This window comes from Pseudorasbora parva, chromosome 3, assembly GCF_024679245.1.
Source record: "Pseudorasbora parva isolate DD20220531a chromosome 3, ASM2467924v1, whole genome shotgun sequence".
Taxonomy (NCBI): domain Eukaryota; kingdom Metazoa; phylum Chordata; class Actinopteri; order Cypriniformes; family Gobionidae; genus Pseudorasbora; species Pseudorasbora parva.
The window spans coordinates 55,755,610-55,769,479 of record NC_090174.1 but is presented as its reverse complement, the minus strand read 5'-3'; the positions used below and the strand labels follow the sequence as shown (position 1 = coordinate 55,769,479).

The window sequence follows — 13,870 nt, the reverse complement described above, 5'->3', positions numbered from 1 at the left end:
AAAAAACACTGAATTTTAATAACCATCCATCAAATAAAAATTAAATGCATCTCCACACACACATTTCTAACTATTGCAATGGCGCGATCAGTGAATGAACTCTTCAGTCTTTATGAAAATGAAAGCAAAGCGGAGCCACCGTGTGGCGATTGTGCGAGTTCACTGGTTGAAGGAAAAAAAAAACCTTTTAATACAAATCTTATATTGATGCTCATCTTTATTTGACATTAAACTTACATTCTCGTTTCCTTCAAATTAAATATTTTACCCAATGTAATTTCAGTGCCTGTTTTGACTCTGGTTATTGCAATGCAGCTTCAGCATCAAGTTAATACACAAGCTGTTATGACTAAAACCAGCATCTGTTGATTCCTATTTTATTGTGGAATCAAACACAGTGTTTAACATGAAATCTTAAGGCACTGCGGTAGGCCAGCTGAGGACCCTATTTAGTGTCCTAACTGCAGGCAACATCTCCAGATATGATTACAGGATTGCACACAATTTGTACCATTAAAAATGCATTACAAAAAAGCATACGTAAATTCGAGAGCTGTCTGTATAATGTATTAAATGTTGGTCACAGTATGATGACTATAATTGGTCAGTTTTAAATAGGCTAGGCAAAGCATTGCCATGCATATTGGCAAGCATGATAATATATAATTAAGTGCAGCAAAGCTTAGCCTAAAAATGAGTAACATTGTGTATTAGAGCTGCTAAGAAAAAAGATCCATTAACCGAAGATTACATGTTAGCTGGCTAGTTAAGATAGATCCATTGTCTCTTTTACATAATTTAAAGAAAGAAATCCTTTTGGCAATTATGTTTTTGGCAGGTTTGATTGTAGATCTCCTAAAATCCAGCATAAAAATCACCCCAAGAAGTTTGCTGTGTAATCACTCCTCAGGTTAGCTGTATTATTCTTGTGTGATACATCTGATCAATATTATTTTGTTACATGATATTGCAAAAAGATTACAAATGACCATAGACCAGCTTTGGCACTGTAATGTTTAACATTCGTGGTGTTTTTGATTCTGTAAACACAGATATTGTACCGCTATTGTTAAAAAAAAAAAATCAAGACTGACATTGTGAAAGATTATTCACAGTGTTATGCAAGTAAGACGTCAATTTAAAAAATATATTTATATATAAAATAAGATAAAAGGAAATGGCACGCCACTTCAACATGAGTTTCTAGGAAAATCCCAACATGAAGTTAAGTACGAGACTTTACAGGATTAGCTCATCTAAAAAAAGAAAATTCCCTCATCATTTACTCATTCTCATGTCTTTCCAAACCCATATCGCTTTCTTGCTTCCATGAATGCAGATGAAGACGTTTGGCAGAACATCCTGAATGCTATTTTTCACAATGTGGACTGGGACTGTCAAACTTTAAACAACACTATAAATGTGGTCTCTATTTTTCACTGTTAATCTCCAGACACATTGACATTTTTGACAAAATATGAGAAGCCATGTTTTACATCACAAAGCCAAACCTTGTGCTCATCTTAAAGTTATCATATAAACTGTTAAGATATTTTTATGATACTTTTATGGTGGTTTTTTGAACCTATTTATATGGAAAAGAGCACCGTAGACTCGTGTTTAAATTAATAATACAACAATATTTAATCATACTGATTTAACCACTTAAGCACTTATGTCATATTGGGTTCACAAATAATTGAAAAGAACAGCATCTAAATGTAATCATAATAATTTAGGTCTTGGTTGACAATGGCAAATAGGAAAAAAGTGTTTTTTCTTTTCCAAGTCTACACATAAAAAAAACCTGTCTGTCGGTCTCTAGTAATCAGTAATCATTATGGTTAGGCGATATACTAATATTGCAATGACTTTTCTGACGATGTGTAATGTCTTTCAGCACTGTGATTATTGCGATGACTTTTAATTGCCAAGTAAAAAGTGTATTCGTTTCTTAAAGACTGCCGTCCTTTTCTCGCAACTTGTAAGTACAGGAATGTTAAGATGATTTTAATAGCATTTCTGAATTGTAAGAATTGCATAAATGTGCATCAGTTCAAACCGTGTTCTAACAAATTCACCGATTTATTCAGATCAACCCCTTAACAGCTGAAGGAAGTGTAATGTTTTTCATGTTTTAGTCAAAATATATTTAGGTAAATGTTGTGGTTTATTTAGTCATATTGGTGCATATAATTTTTATTGGTGCATTTTTTTCCTAGCTTTGGTCGCTTTCTGGATTTAAAAAACAACAACAAACAAACTTGCTTTTTCAGTTTTGGAACATGACATGAGGGTGAGTAAACAATGACAGAATGTTCCTTTAAAATGGGCTTGGTCTTGTTTTATAAAATAAAAAGTGGACACGTGATTTTCCTTCTGATGCACTAGATTATTTCTTAAAGGGTTAGTTCAGCTAAAAAAGAAAATTCTGTCATTCATTTCTCACCCTCATGTCGTCCCAAATCTTTAAGACATCATCTTCAGGACACAAATGATATTTTTGATAAAATCTGAGAGCTTTCTGTCCCTCCATTGACAGCTACACACTTTGACACTTCAAACTGTTCATAAAGAGATAACAAAACTAATCAATATGAATCGGTTTAGTCCAAATTTTCTAAAGAGACTATCACTTTGTATGACAGATTGAATTTAGGCTTTTATTCACATACAAACATTCATCAATGCACACATTAATTGTGTTAAATGGAAGCTCAAACATGTTCACTTGAAATGCAAGAACCAATGAGGTTCATTCTTGTGTTAAGCAGCACGTTTGAGCTTCAGCGAGAACCAATGAGGTTCATTCTTGTGTTAAGCAGCACGTTTGAGCTTCAGCGAGAACCAATGAGGTTCATTCTTGTGTTAAGCAGCACGTTTGAGCTTCAGCGAGAACCAATGAGGTTCATTCTTGTGTTAAGCAGCACGTTTGAGCTTCAGCGAGAACCAATGAGGTTCATTCTTGTGTTAAGCAGCACGTTTGAGCTTCAGCGAGAACCAACGAGGTTTGTTCTTGTGTGTCAAGCAGGTTTAGCTGAGCTTCTGTTTATGTTTGCTTATTAATGTTTATATGTGAATAAAAGCCTAATTTAATCTCTTCATCATATAAACCGATCAAGTCTCTTCAGAAAATTTGGACTGAACTGCCCAGATCATATGGATTACTTTTAAGATCTCTGTGAAAAAGTGTCATTTATATAGCTGTAAATGGAAGGATAGAAATCTCAGATTTACTTTGTGTTGTGAACATCCTATGGGTTTGGAACGACATGATTAAAAAAAAGACAGAATTTTCATTTTCAGATGAACTAACTTTTTAAACCATGATTGTACTAAACAGAATGCGTATGGATGTATATTTTGAGTCTCTTGCCGATGTCCAGCTTCATTCATTGGCTCTGCAGCCATTCTATTCTTAGCTCAGCCACCTCTTTGCCGTACCAGTCATGTAGTTTGGAGAAGCAGCCTGTGCCGGGAGAAACAGGGCTCTCGAGCGACCCGCCATTGGTCTTCCTCCGTGGAGGCACCGGAGGTGGTCGGACGCCTTCTGCCCTCACGCTCCTGTCCCCGTCCCAGGCACAGCCCTCGCTGACACCGTTCGCTACACTGGTGTGTTTGCTCCAAGACACCCCGTTTTCTCTGCTAGACAGCCCCTCCTGCAAAGGCCCCGTTATGGCGGCGTTCTGTAGGGATGGGGTGGAGCTTTGGAGGCCTGCTTCTGCTCCCTGTACAAGTGTCTGGTGTTTCTTCGCCTTGCTCTTCGCTTGCAGCAATCTCGCTCCTTGTACCTCCTCCAGCTGTCTCTCCAGCTCCTTCACAACCAGCCGCATGTAGTCGAAACTGGCTCGTGACAAAGCCTTGACCCACGATTCCATAGCGGCCTGGCTCTCCGCAGCCATCTTGTAAATCCTCGCCTTGACGCAGTCAAATTTGACGGCAAAGGCAAACTCTTCGGATTCAGACTCGCAGAGCTCAACCGTACAGCCTTCCAGGACGATGACGCCAATCGGCTCTCGACTTTCCCTCTCCTCGAAGTAGAACAGCATGTTGCCCTTCAAAATAAACCAACGGCGATGGTACGCCGTGTTCCGTTCCCCTTTTTTAAAGAGGAAGCCTGTCTTGTCTGGAGGAGAGTTGCATGTGGCATAATGCGCCACGCACCTCTCATTCAACTTCATGATGGAGAGGACACCCGTCTTTGAAAAAGAAATTAATAAAAATTAGTTTACAGTTCACAGTTACAGTAAACAGAGATAGACTGATAATATCTAACTCAGCAATATTTAATAATACTGATTAAACCCAATTTTCTACTTGTCATATTGGATCAACAAATAAATCTAAAGAACAGCACCCTAGCATCTAAATATAATCATAATAATGTATGTTTTTATTTACAATGATGAATAGAAAAAGTAATAAAATAAAAAATGTGCTCTGCATATCAGTTATAGGCCAATGTATAATGTTATTCAACATTGATTATTGCGGTGACTTCACTTTTTATTTGGCTATTAGCTTTCTTATAGACTGTGAAATTGGATTTGTTTTGCAATCCAATATTACAAAAAATGCATGAAGAGTTGAGATTAAATTCTGTTGATTAGTTCAAACTGTGTTCCAATGAATCATTTCTAAACTGATTCAACAATTAAATTGGGTCAACATTTAGGGACAGATTTACTAAACATGGGAAAAAACTCCACAAAAGCGCCGCTGGGAGTGGAAATTTCTGCACGTGATCTACTGCTGACATGCAAATTGAAGAACACAGACGAAGCCGGATCATTTCGATAATACAAAACCAACATAACCAATCTAGGCGGTAAATAATGGTGCAAACACCAGTAAATTGACGAGCACAAACCTTTGTAAATCACCTTGCATGATTCATTTAAATATTCTCCTCCCATTAATTTAGCATCTGAAAGGGAAACTCCTACAAATGCATATGCAATAAGGTATCTTTAGTAAATCCTGAAAGTAGTTTCTTAACGGTAATGAGGGTTTGTGCTTTGATTAACAGTGCTTTGATTATTTTTTTAACTCGATTTTTACTGTTTTACTGTTTATCTTAAATCTACTAGGCTATAAAGACTTTGATTTCACAATGATGATTCCTATACAAACATAGATATAAAGAAATATATTAAACATTTTGAAAGAATGAAAACACACTATTGTTCAAAAGTTAGGGGTCTGTTTTTTAATGTTGCAGTAAAAACATTTTTGTAAAATTGTATACTGTTTTTTAATTTTCAGCATCATTACTCTTGTCTTCAGTGTCACATGACATGATCCTTCAGAAATCATTCTAATATGATGATTTGCTTCTAATGAAACATTTCTGATTATCAATGTCAAAAACAGATAGAGAAAGTCCAAAAGAACAGCATTTACTTGAAAAAAAAAACCTTTGTTAACATTCAATGTTTTAACAAATTTAATTAATCCTTGCTGAATACAAATATTAATTTCTTTAAAAAAAATTATACTGACCCCAAACTTTTGAACGGTAATAGACAAAAATTGACCGTTCTTTCAAAGCTCTTCTGCGAAGCCTTCACGTGTGGCCTGCTTCCAACCATCAATCAAAACAGCAGCACATGTAGCACATCTCCATCCCATTTCTGCAATAAAAAATATAGAAACACACACACACACACACACACACACACACACACACACACACACACACACACACACACACACACACACACACACACACACACACACTGAAGTCAACGACTGAGGTGTCATAAATACAGGAACATTACACTTCCATTACACATCTGACCTGGTTTAAAATGAGCAAATTCCTCTTTCTTAAAACAAGTGCCATACATAAATATCTGTGTGGGGGTGACTAAACTATACATTATTCAGACCTAGTGACAAAACCATGTGACAAATAAAGTAGAAAATATACATAATTCTTTCAAATATGACTTTTCCAGCCCTGGAAGTTATCAAATATCCTTGATATTTCCATGTTTTCCATGGATGTCATCTGATACCATCACTTTACCACGGTACTACCACAATACTTGTTATAAGGACAATACAAACATACCTTGGTATAAACTAAAAGTAGTTTGGATATTTACTGTTGTAAATACCAAAGTGCATCCATTAGCATTACCATTTGATATCTGGTGGTTTTATTACATTCTAAGATACATAAAAAAAGGAAACAAAAAGCACCCTGGTAGTATTGTGTTTCATGGTATTATCAACGGTGTTCTTGGAATTTTCTTTTAATATCATGCAAACACCATGATACATGTATTTCAATATCCTGATACACATCAAAATACCATGTTATTACCGCAATTACTGTACCACACAGTAAAAACAAATGGTGTTATTACACAAACAGCTAATAAAGCCAAGTACAAAAGTTTTACTGAGTCTTATACCAATGTGCTTACAAAAATACAACTGTTAAAGATATATACACTACATTACAAGTGAGCATCAAATTGCTGCAAAAATATACTGTAGGATCACATCTGCAACGCACACACATGCATTAACAACGACCAGGAAGGTGTTAGAAAAAGCTAATATAACATTATCAAACTCGTTTACACTCCTAAATTCAGGAAATCATCCATCACCATAAGCACAACATGTGGAAATGAAGTCAACACGACTTAATAATACTTACAGTCTTTGTCATTCGCGACTGAGCTCGAGCAGTTTGCTTGGCATTAAACTATCAAATGCAGCCTTGTAACTAGCGTAAAACTGTTAAAGCCGCGTTACAAAGATAGAGAAACTCATGAAGATAATATTTTCGAACATATACCGATGTTTAACTTGCCTTCTGAGTGTGTTATTGGACGCCAGCGGACAGCTTTCCTCCCTTCATTCTTTCTTTCTTTCCTGACTGGCGATCACGTGACTTTGCAGGAATCTCTCTAGTAACTGCAGCGCTGCACTGCGCGCGTTCGTGAGGACACAATAAACCATAAAGATCATAATGAGTCCCACGCGCTTCTCACATATTTAAACTTAAGTTTAAGCATGGGATACATGATAATATATAAATTCAGATTACATGCATTTCGTCTGATCATAAATCTGCTCTTTTTTGTACTGTGGTTACCAAGCCTGCTGAAAAAACAGCTAAAATCTAAGCTAGTTGACTAGGTTTAGTTGGTCTCACAAGCTAGAGGAGTTTTGACTTTTTTTTTCTGGTGACCAGGCTGGTCTTGGCTGATTAAGCTGCGAGACCATAAAACGGCGAAGCTTGGCCAGGCCGAAAAAACAGCTTACACCAGTTAAGACTATACAACTAGGCTGGTTTTAGCTGTTTTTCTTTTAGCAGGGAATTCAAAGCCGTTTTGCTACATATTCAAAGCAACACGGCATTAACATGATCTATTCTAGGGGGTGACTGGGACACCTTTTTGTCATTGAGATGCTGGAGGTACTGGAGACGTTTTTATAGGTGGTTTTGTGGTAATGCTGGTGTTTTGATATACTATTGTATTTGCAATAATTCAAAACCCATGACTGTGCAAACTGTACAAAGAATATGAGTAGAAGACCTACTGTGGTATATCTTTGCTATGCCAGAACTCAAAGGGTGTCAAACATATTCAATAAGCATAAACTGACAGAAAGTGGAAATAAAAATAAGCATTTTAGTAATTGATATCTGTAGATCTAGAAATATAATGTTATAAGATAAAACAGCCTTGCTTAGATTATTGTAGTCAAAGTAACTCTGTTTTGCCAAGGCAGACATTTGGAGGGTGCTTGGGCACAACGCACACATTAATATATCATCCATTCCTTTGGACTTTAGTGACTGAGTCAGTCAAACATTGATTCAATGTCACATAGAAGAAAAAAAAAAGATAGATATAGTAATGAAGGGGGGGATTCTGAAATCCACTGCCGCTTCAATATACCTGTATATATTCATATCCTAATTGACTTCATAATCAAAACCTTAATTAATATTTATCTTCCTATATTACCTGTATTATTATAATGATTCTATCCAGTTATGATTTTGTTTTAGTTTCTTGTTTTCTAAAGTGTGTATTTGGTCTCTGAGGAGTGACTGAGGGTCTGGCCTAGAGATGTGTGGATTTTGGAGGTATCACACACCCTTAACATGTCAGGAGTGCAGTAACAGGGTTTGCTCACTTAGCCCGGCTTCCAGATATGAAATATGGATTTGTCTTTCATTTAATTTATTATGTTTTATTTCTTTTATATTTCCTTTTACTGAAACACTAAAGACTCAAGATGAATATTGCCTGTACTATTGTGTGTCCCTCTCACTAAAAGAAAGCACATGTTATCAGTATGTTTTGGTAAGAACTGGAGCTTAATCAGCTCCAACCTTGGAGAGACTGTGTATCTGTGTATGTGCGCAATATTCTATGTTACAGATCAGAATGGTGTTCAATGGGCACCCTAAGAGATGAGTGGACTTGTTGTTCTGGGCAAGCTGGCGCCTGCTCCAGATCTGGAAGGTCACCACAGGCCTAATTCTGGGGTGAAAGCATCAACAAGTGACACGTCAGTGGAAACGTGCATCAGATTAACTGACTTGAGTGGAAATTTACCATGACTGTGCATTGTCTCTGAGCCAATCAGAACCATCCACATCGCAGTAATGACGTGGATAAGACCTTGAAAATGGTATAACTGTTGGGACAATTGTATGTACGATAGGGCGAGGCAACGAGACGGTGAGAGAGGGAGCGCGGCCTACGAACTCCTTGTGAGACTTGAAGCTGGCTTCTGCTTTTGAAACTGCAAACTATTCTTAAGTAAATTTTTCTTTTATTTAATTGCAATCCTGACTCTGTCTTCATTTCTTCACTACTGGTCCTGGGTCATAAGCTGTTAACCCCTAACAGTAATGATATAAAATAATACTACTCAGCCATTTAGAAAAATATTCAGAATAAGTAAAAACACTAAACACACATACTGTTACAGCAAAATCGATATTTATTATAGAAAATAAGAAAGAAGATGAAAGAAAAAGGTCTTAGTCCCCAATATATTACTATACATACAGTATCTTCTCTGCTTATGTAATGTACATGAAGGACACATACAGAGAGTTTGAATGAAAGACTGTTATTGAGTACTAAACGGTAAAAGAAGGTCATCTCAACACAAAACACTCACTCGCAGTATCACACATTTACACAGACATGCATTCTTGGTCTCTAAATACGTAGTGAAAATAAAAAACTCATCAGTAATAACAGAAATTGCCTCAGGCTCACTTCAGCAAAGGCTTCTGGGAAACTTTTAGTGGTTGCCCTTCTCAATGAACCGCGTCGACCTCATAGCTTTCCTACCACCAACATTCAACCGAAATCCCAGTGCTATTGGAGGACTCTTTAAACATCCTGCATAGCCAAACCTTTCAGCAGCCAAACAATAAAACGTCTCCTGCAAATTTGACGACAATTTCTGAAATACAGTAAACACAAACTACACAAAAGGAATGCTTTAGAAACAATGACAGAAATATTAGATTTTGATTACATCGTAGCACATCAAATCATTTTTTAGAATGTTTTTAAAGCAACACTCATTCACAAAATTTTACTAAAAGCATTAAATGACATTAAAGGAATGGTATAAAACATTAAAGTAGATTAAAAGAGAAAGAAAAATGTGCTTTGAATATCGTACATACATAATCCCCCATAACCATGTGCCTTTTAGCGAGATCGAAGATATGGATCTTTATAATATTGATATTATTGGTCCTGTACATCATCCTAAACCAGGCTAAATTCGTATAGAAAATGCAATCTCAGAATTGTATGCCAATATCACGGAGCTGTAGTGTTAAGTTGAAATGTAGTTTGTCTGGCTGTGATGCTGCAATAAAGCCAACGTGAAATGGCATTAACAACCCATTTTACTCCCATAATTTGACACTTGCTTGCAGAAAATGAAGGTGAAAAGAACATTTGACAAGAGCATTTTGGCCATATTTAAAACAAAATGCATCTTGTCCTTTTAAGAAACAAGTTATTACATTTTGACAAAATTAAAAGAAACAAACGAGCACTGATGATTCAATAACTATGAGACCAGAAGAGTGTTTGAAGAAGACAAACAGAGTCCATTCTGATTTCATGTTGATTAAAGTGGCCTGTTACAAGTTGGGGGAAAAACAGTGCAAACAATTGCACGTCAGTCCATTGTTGGCTCTATAACCCTCTCCCCTCTCCTCCGAAAGGGTTCTTTAATCTAACTATAACAGTAGTTCTGCTAGACCTAGGCAGAGCAAGTCTCCAACCCAGCTATATCCAAAGAACCTGTAAAAACATTCATATTCAGAGAGCAAAACAACACTTAATATCATAAGACACAGTAACTCCAGTGTGGGGGTAAATAAGGAACAAAAATAGGACAAAAATGAAAAGACAGCAGTGCTTCATGATACACGACCACAGTTTTGACAAATACGACATTCGTCCAGTTGGTTCTTTCTGCCTAGAATACACAGTAGGCTTAAGAGTCACTGTTGTTCTGGGAAAACAACAAACAGAAATAACATTTAAGATGAAGAAAAGAAGGATAATTGTACTCAAAGGAAATATTAACAACAAAAAGTACAAAAAAAATCTCAAGTGTCTATGGATTGGAAAGAAGCTCTTTGAGTCCCAATGGAGATGAATATATGAGCGAGTGAATAATGAATGAATGCCTTTTGTGAAATCTCATCATCTCTAGATGTCTCCTCCATTGGATTTCTGAACCTCTGATGACGCTACATTGTGGCTAAAACGTTACGTTTCTGCTCTACTTCCCTGACTGGCAAGCAGTCAGAGTACTCATGTAACAGTTCTCCTCCAGGTTGTTTCAGTAGAGCAGGAATCGGTCACGAATGGGGCGCAAAAGTTCGCAGGACCTGATACAATCTGTGAAAAGAGGGCCGGTCCGTGATGTCACGACTCCAGCAGCGCATCAACAGCTCGAACAAAGAGGATGGACAGAGTGGAGGGGCGGAGAGAAAGATCTAGGGGGAGAGAGAGAGAGAGTGAGTGAAAAGTAAGAAGGTCAGAAGTCTTTTTAGATGATACCATCAGAGAAATAATGTACTTCACCAGGGCTCCAGACTAACATTTGAGCACAGTCACTAAGTTCTTCAAATGGTGGCACCAGATAGCCTGAATGCCAGCCGAACTTAGCCACGCCCACAAAATATTTAGGTTGGGCAGTTCGGTCTGGCCTCACTCCATAGAGGAGTAATTATCTCAAAACAGAAACTGTTCGGAACAAAGAAATCATCAGGGTGGGCTTTAGACGATGACGGACAGATGATAAACAGTAACGTACTTGCACGTCATCAAAGGGGCTTGGATTATATTTGTTCTAATCCTAAATGGAGAGCTTGTTTGTATCTGCATTCACCTTCACAATTTCTCTCAAAAATGATGATCATGTTGGGTGAGTACTCTGTGTATCATTAAATTCTTTTATTTTTTTTTACAATACCGGCAAAGATTGTTTATTTCAGCGTGCATGCAGATAGGGTTGCCAAGTTTTTACAACAAAACCCGCCAACTACTAGCCCTAAACAATATAGCTTCTCGGGGGGTTCTCCGGGAAAAAAAAGGAGTTTGGGGGGTAACGTGTGTTATTTTGGCAAGGTTGCCTGCTAAAATTCACACTCATGGGTCTATATATCACATAATAGTCGTTTCAACCTACGGACATGGAAAACAATGCGCGGAAAAAAAACGCGGACTTGGCAACACAGTGCAGTTGAGCTCTGTTGACGTCACTTCGTTGCTCTGATTGGTTGTTGGTTTATCCAATTGAGGTCTTTCCTGGTTCGGTTGAACCATGCCCCATAATCACAGCCCAATGGAGCAGTTTCAGACTCATATTCTGACTAGAATTGAGTATGACTAAGTCAGGCATAGGCACGAGCACCTTACTGGGGATGGAGAATCAATGCACATTTGACAGTAAAGCATTGAGATTGAGTTTCCAATTGAGAAACCAATTTTTAAAAGGTAAAATTTTGGATATTCTACTCCTATTAAATGTACCATTATTCTTCTTTAGTGTCATAACGAACTGACCGACTGCTTCAGTAATTATAAAAAGACCACTCTTCTTTTAGCCTGACAAGCCAGACCCACATTAAGATGTTTGGTCTGGAAACTCACCATTTACAGGGCTCAATCCGAGGGGCGGGATAAAGGGTTGTCTTTTAAACTCCCTCTGCACGGCGTGCACACAATTGGATAGCGCTACAAGAACCAGAGCAACGAAGGTGAAGGAGCAGAGCTAGTTGATTAAACTTTCGCCATATCTGGTCGGCAAAACTCTGAACACATCTTCCCTTCTTAAGAATGACTTCAGTGCCGTTCTTTTCTCAGAGAAAAGCTTAACTCCAAGTCTTACAGAGTCACGGCCAAAGCTGATTCGAAAGACCGCCGTTCGCCAGCTTCTGTGTTTACTAGTAGCACGCAAGCGCAACTCGGCCGTCATCATGTTAAGCCCCGCCCATCGACTCTATACACGATGTGATTGGCCTGACCAGAGTTTGGTTTTTACAGCTCAGAAGGGTATTGAGAGTTCATAGACGATACTCGCGGCAGATAAGATTTGCTGCCGCTAGGGTGCGTCTAGATTTCTAGGCTACTCACTTGCTTTCTGTGTAATTCTTTGCAATTTAAAGAAGTTTTTGTTTTTCATGAGACTTTTCTTATTTCATACTTCAGTACAAAAGTGTCAGCCTTTAACCAAAAAAGTATTTCTAGATGATTTTATATTTTATAATAGGGATTTTAAAATATCTAAATATAAATTTAAAACCAAAACATGTGATTAGGGAGTGGAAGTGGCTAATTGGGAAATAAGTTATCCTCCGCTGCCATCTACTGGTTATAGTGGTAATTTCATATCTTATGGAACAAAAGTGTTTGTCACATGTTAGTTTGCGTATAACTTTTAGTTTTACAAATGGGTACATAGATGAAAAAATAAATAAATAAATAAATCAGCCTAATATTTTTTGTCATCACATTAAAAATTACATTTAAACTAGATAATATTTAGAGCTTTCAAAGTGCTGGAAAAGCACTTCATTCTCAAAAGGTTGTACGAACCCTGAAATAAATAGTCTAAAAGGATTTGAATATTTCTGCCACAGTACCATGGCTGCAGTTAGCTTTACTACATTAATCCTTGGTGATTTGTGGACTGAAAATCGTTCTTTAACTTCACCATGGAACAATGTTTCTCTTGGTTTCCACATCAGCGTTGTTCGATCTGATATCTGTGGTTTAAAACAGAGAATTCTGCACTCAATTTGAATGCTTCTCACTAGATCTGGAAGTAGCGATGTTATTATACCTGCGGAATTCAAGCGCTTTCTCACTCGATCTCCCTAACTGTGTCACATGATCAAGACAAATAATGCAATTTTGTTCCACTTTCGTTTTGTTTGCCATTTCTCATATGCAGCAGAAATGGCAGCCCTAATCAGTTACCAGTCTTACCAATGTGACTAAATTTAGTCGCGCCAGCAGGAAAAAAAGCTTGCAAGCAGTCTGGAGCCCTGTTCACGCAACAGTGTGCATTCAATCTCACTGTGGTTTGCAGGAGAAATCAATCACTTCAATTGAGATTCACTCACTTCAAATCACAACCGAAACCAAAGCCAATATGTGTACCTGTCTCCCCTGGTTTCTGAAAAACTCGCCGGTGTTCTCGATGACCTGTTCGTCAGACAGCAGGCTGTAGGGCTGCTCCTTACATAAAGTGAAGATCTCCCACAGAGTTACTCCAAATGCCCACACATCACTAGCTGTGGTGAACTTCCCCTAGAAAACACATGCATCCCATAATGCAT

The 13,870-nt window shown here is 37.6% G+C and overlaps 2 protein-coding genes across 4 annotated transcripts in view; both read right to left on the bottom strand.

Moving 5' to 3' along the window:
• Positions 1 to 896: 896 nt before the first annotated feature.
• pheta1 (PH domain containing endocytic trafficking adaptor 1) lies at positions 897 to 6,915 on the bottom strand. Of its 2 annotated transcripts, none has more exons than XM_067439532.1 (3): positions 6,830 to 6,915; positions 5,503 to 5,633; positions 897 to 4,201 (listed from the first exon to the last, which is right to left on the bottom strand). In XM_067439532.1, exon 3 carries the CDS (start codon positions 4,179 to 4,181, stop codon positions 3,393 to 3,395), a length of 789 nt encoding a protein of 262 aa, XP_067295633.1. In that variant the 5' UTR covers positions 4,182 to 4,201; positions 5,503 to 5,633; positions 6,830 to 6,915; the 3' UTR covers positions 897 to 3,392. The 2 variants fall into 2 exon arrangements, with proteins under 2 accessions (XP_067295633.1, XP_067295634.1); XM_067439533.1 differs by having other exon boundaries at positions 5,538 to 5,633.
• Positions 6,916 to 8,964: 2,049 nt separating this feature from the next.
• Positions 8,965 to 13,870, bottom strand: part of ddr2l (discoidin domain receptor family, member 2, like) — a 40,046-nt gene continuing 35,140 nt past the window's right edge. For both annotated transcript variants that reach the window (XM_067439530.1, XM_067439531.1), the window contains exons 16-17: positions 13,692 to 13,841; positions 8,965 to 11,020 (exon numbers count right to left, since the gene is read on the bottom strand). In XM_067439530.1, coding sequence (XP_067295631.1) covers positions 10,883 to 11,020; positions 13,692 to 13,841 — 288 coding nt within the window. In that variant the 3' untranslated portion in view covers positions 8,965 to 10,882. The remainder of the gene's footprint in view (positions 11,021 to 13,691; positions 13,842 to 13,870) is intronic.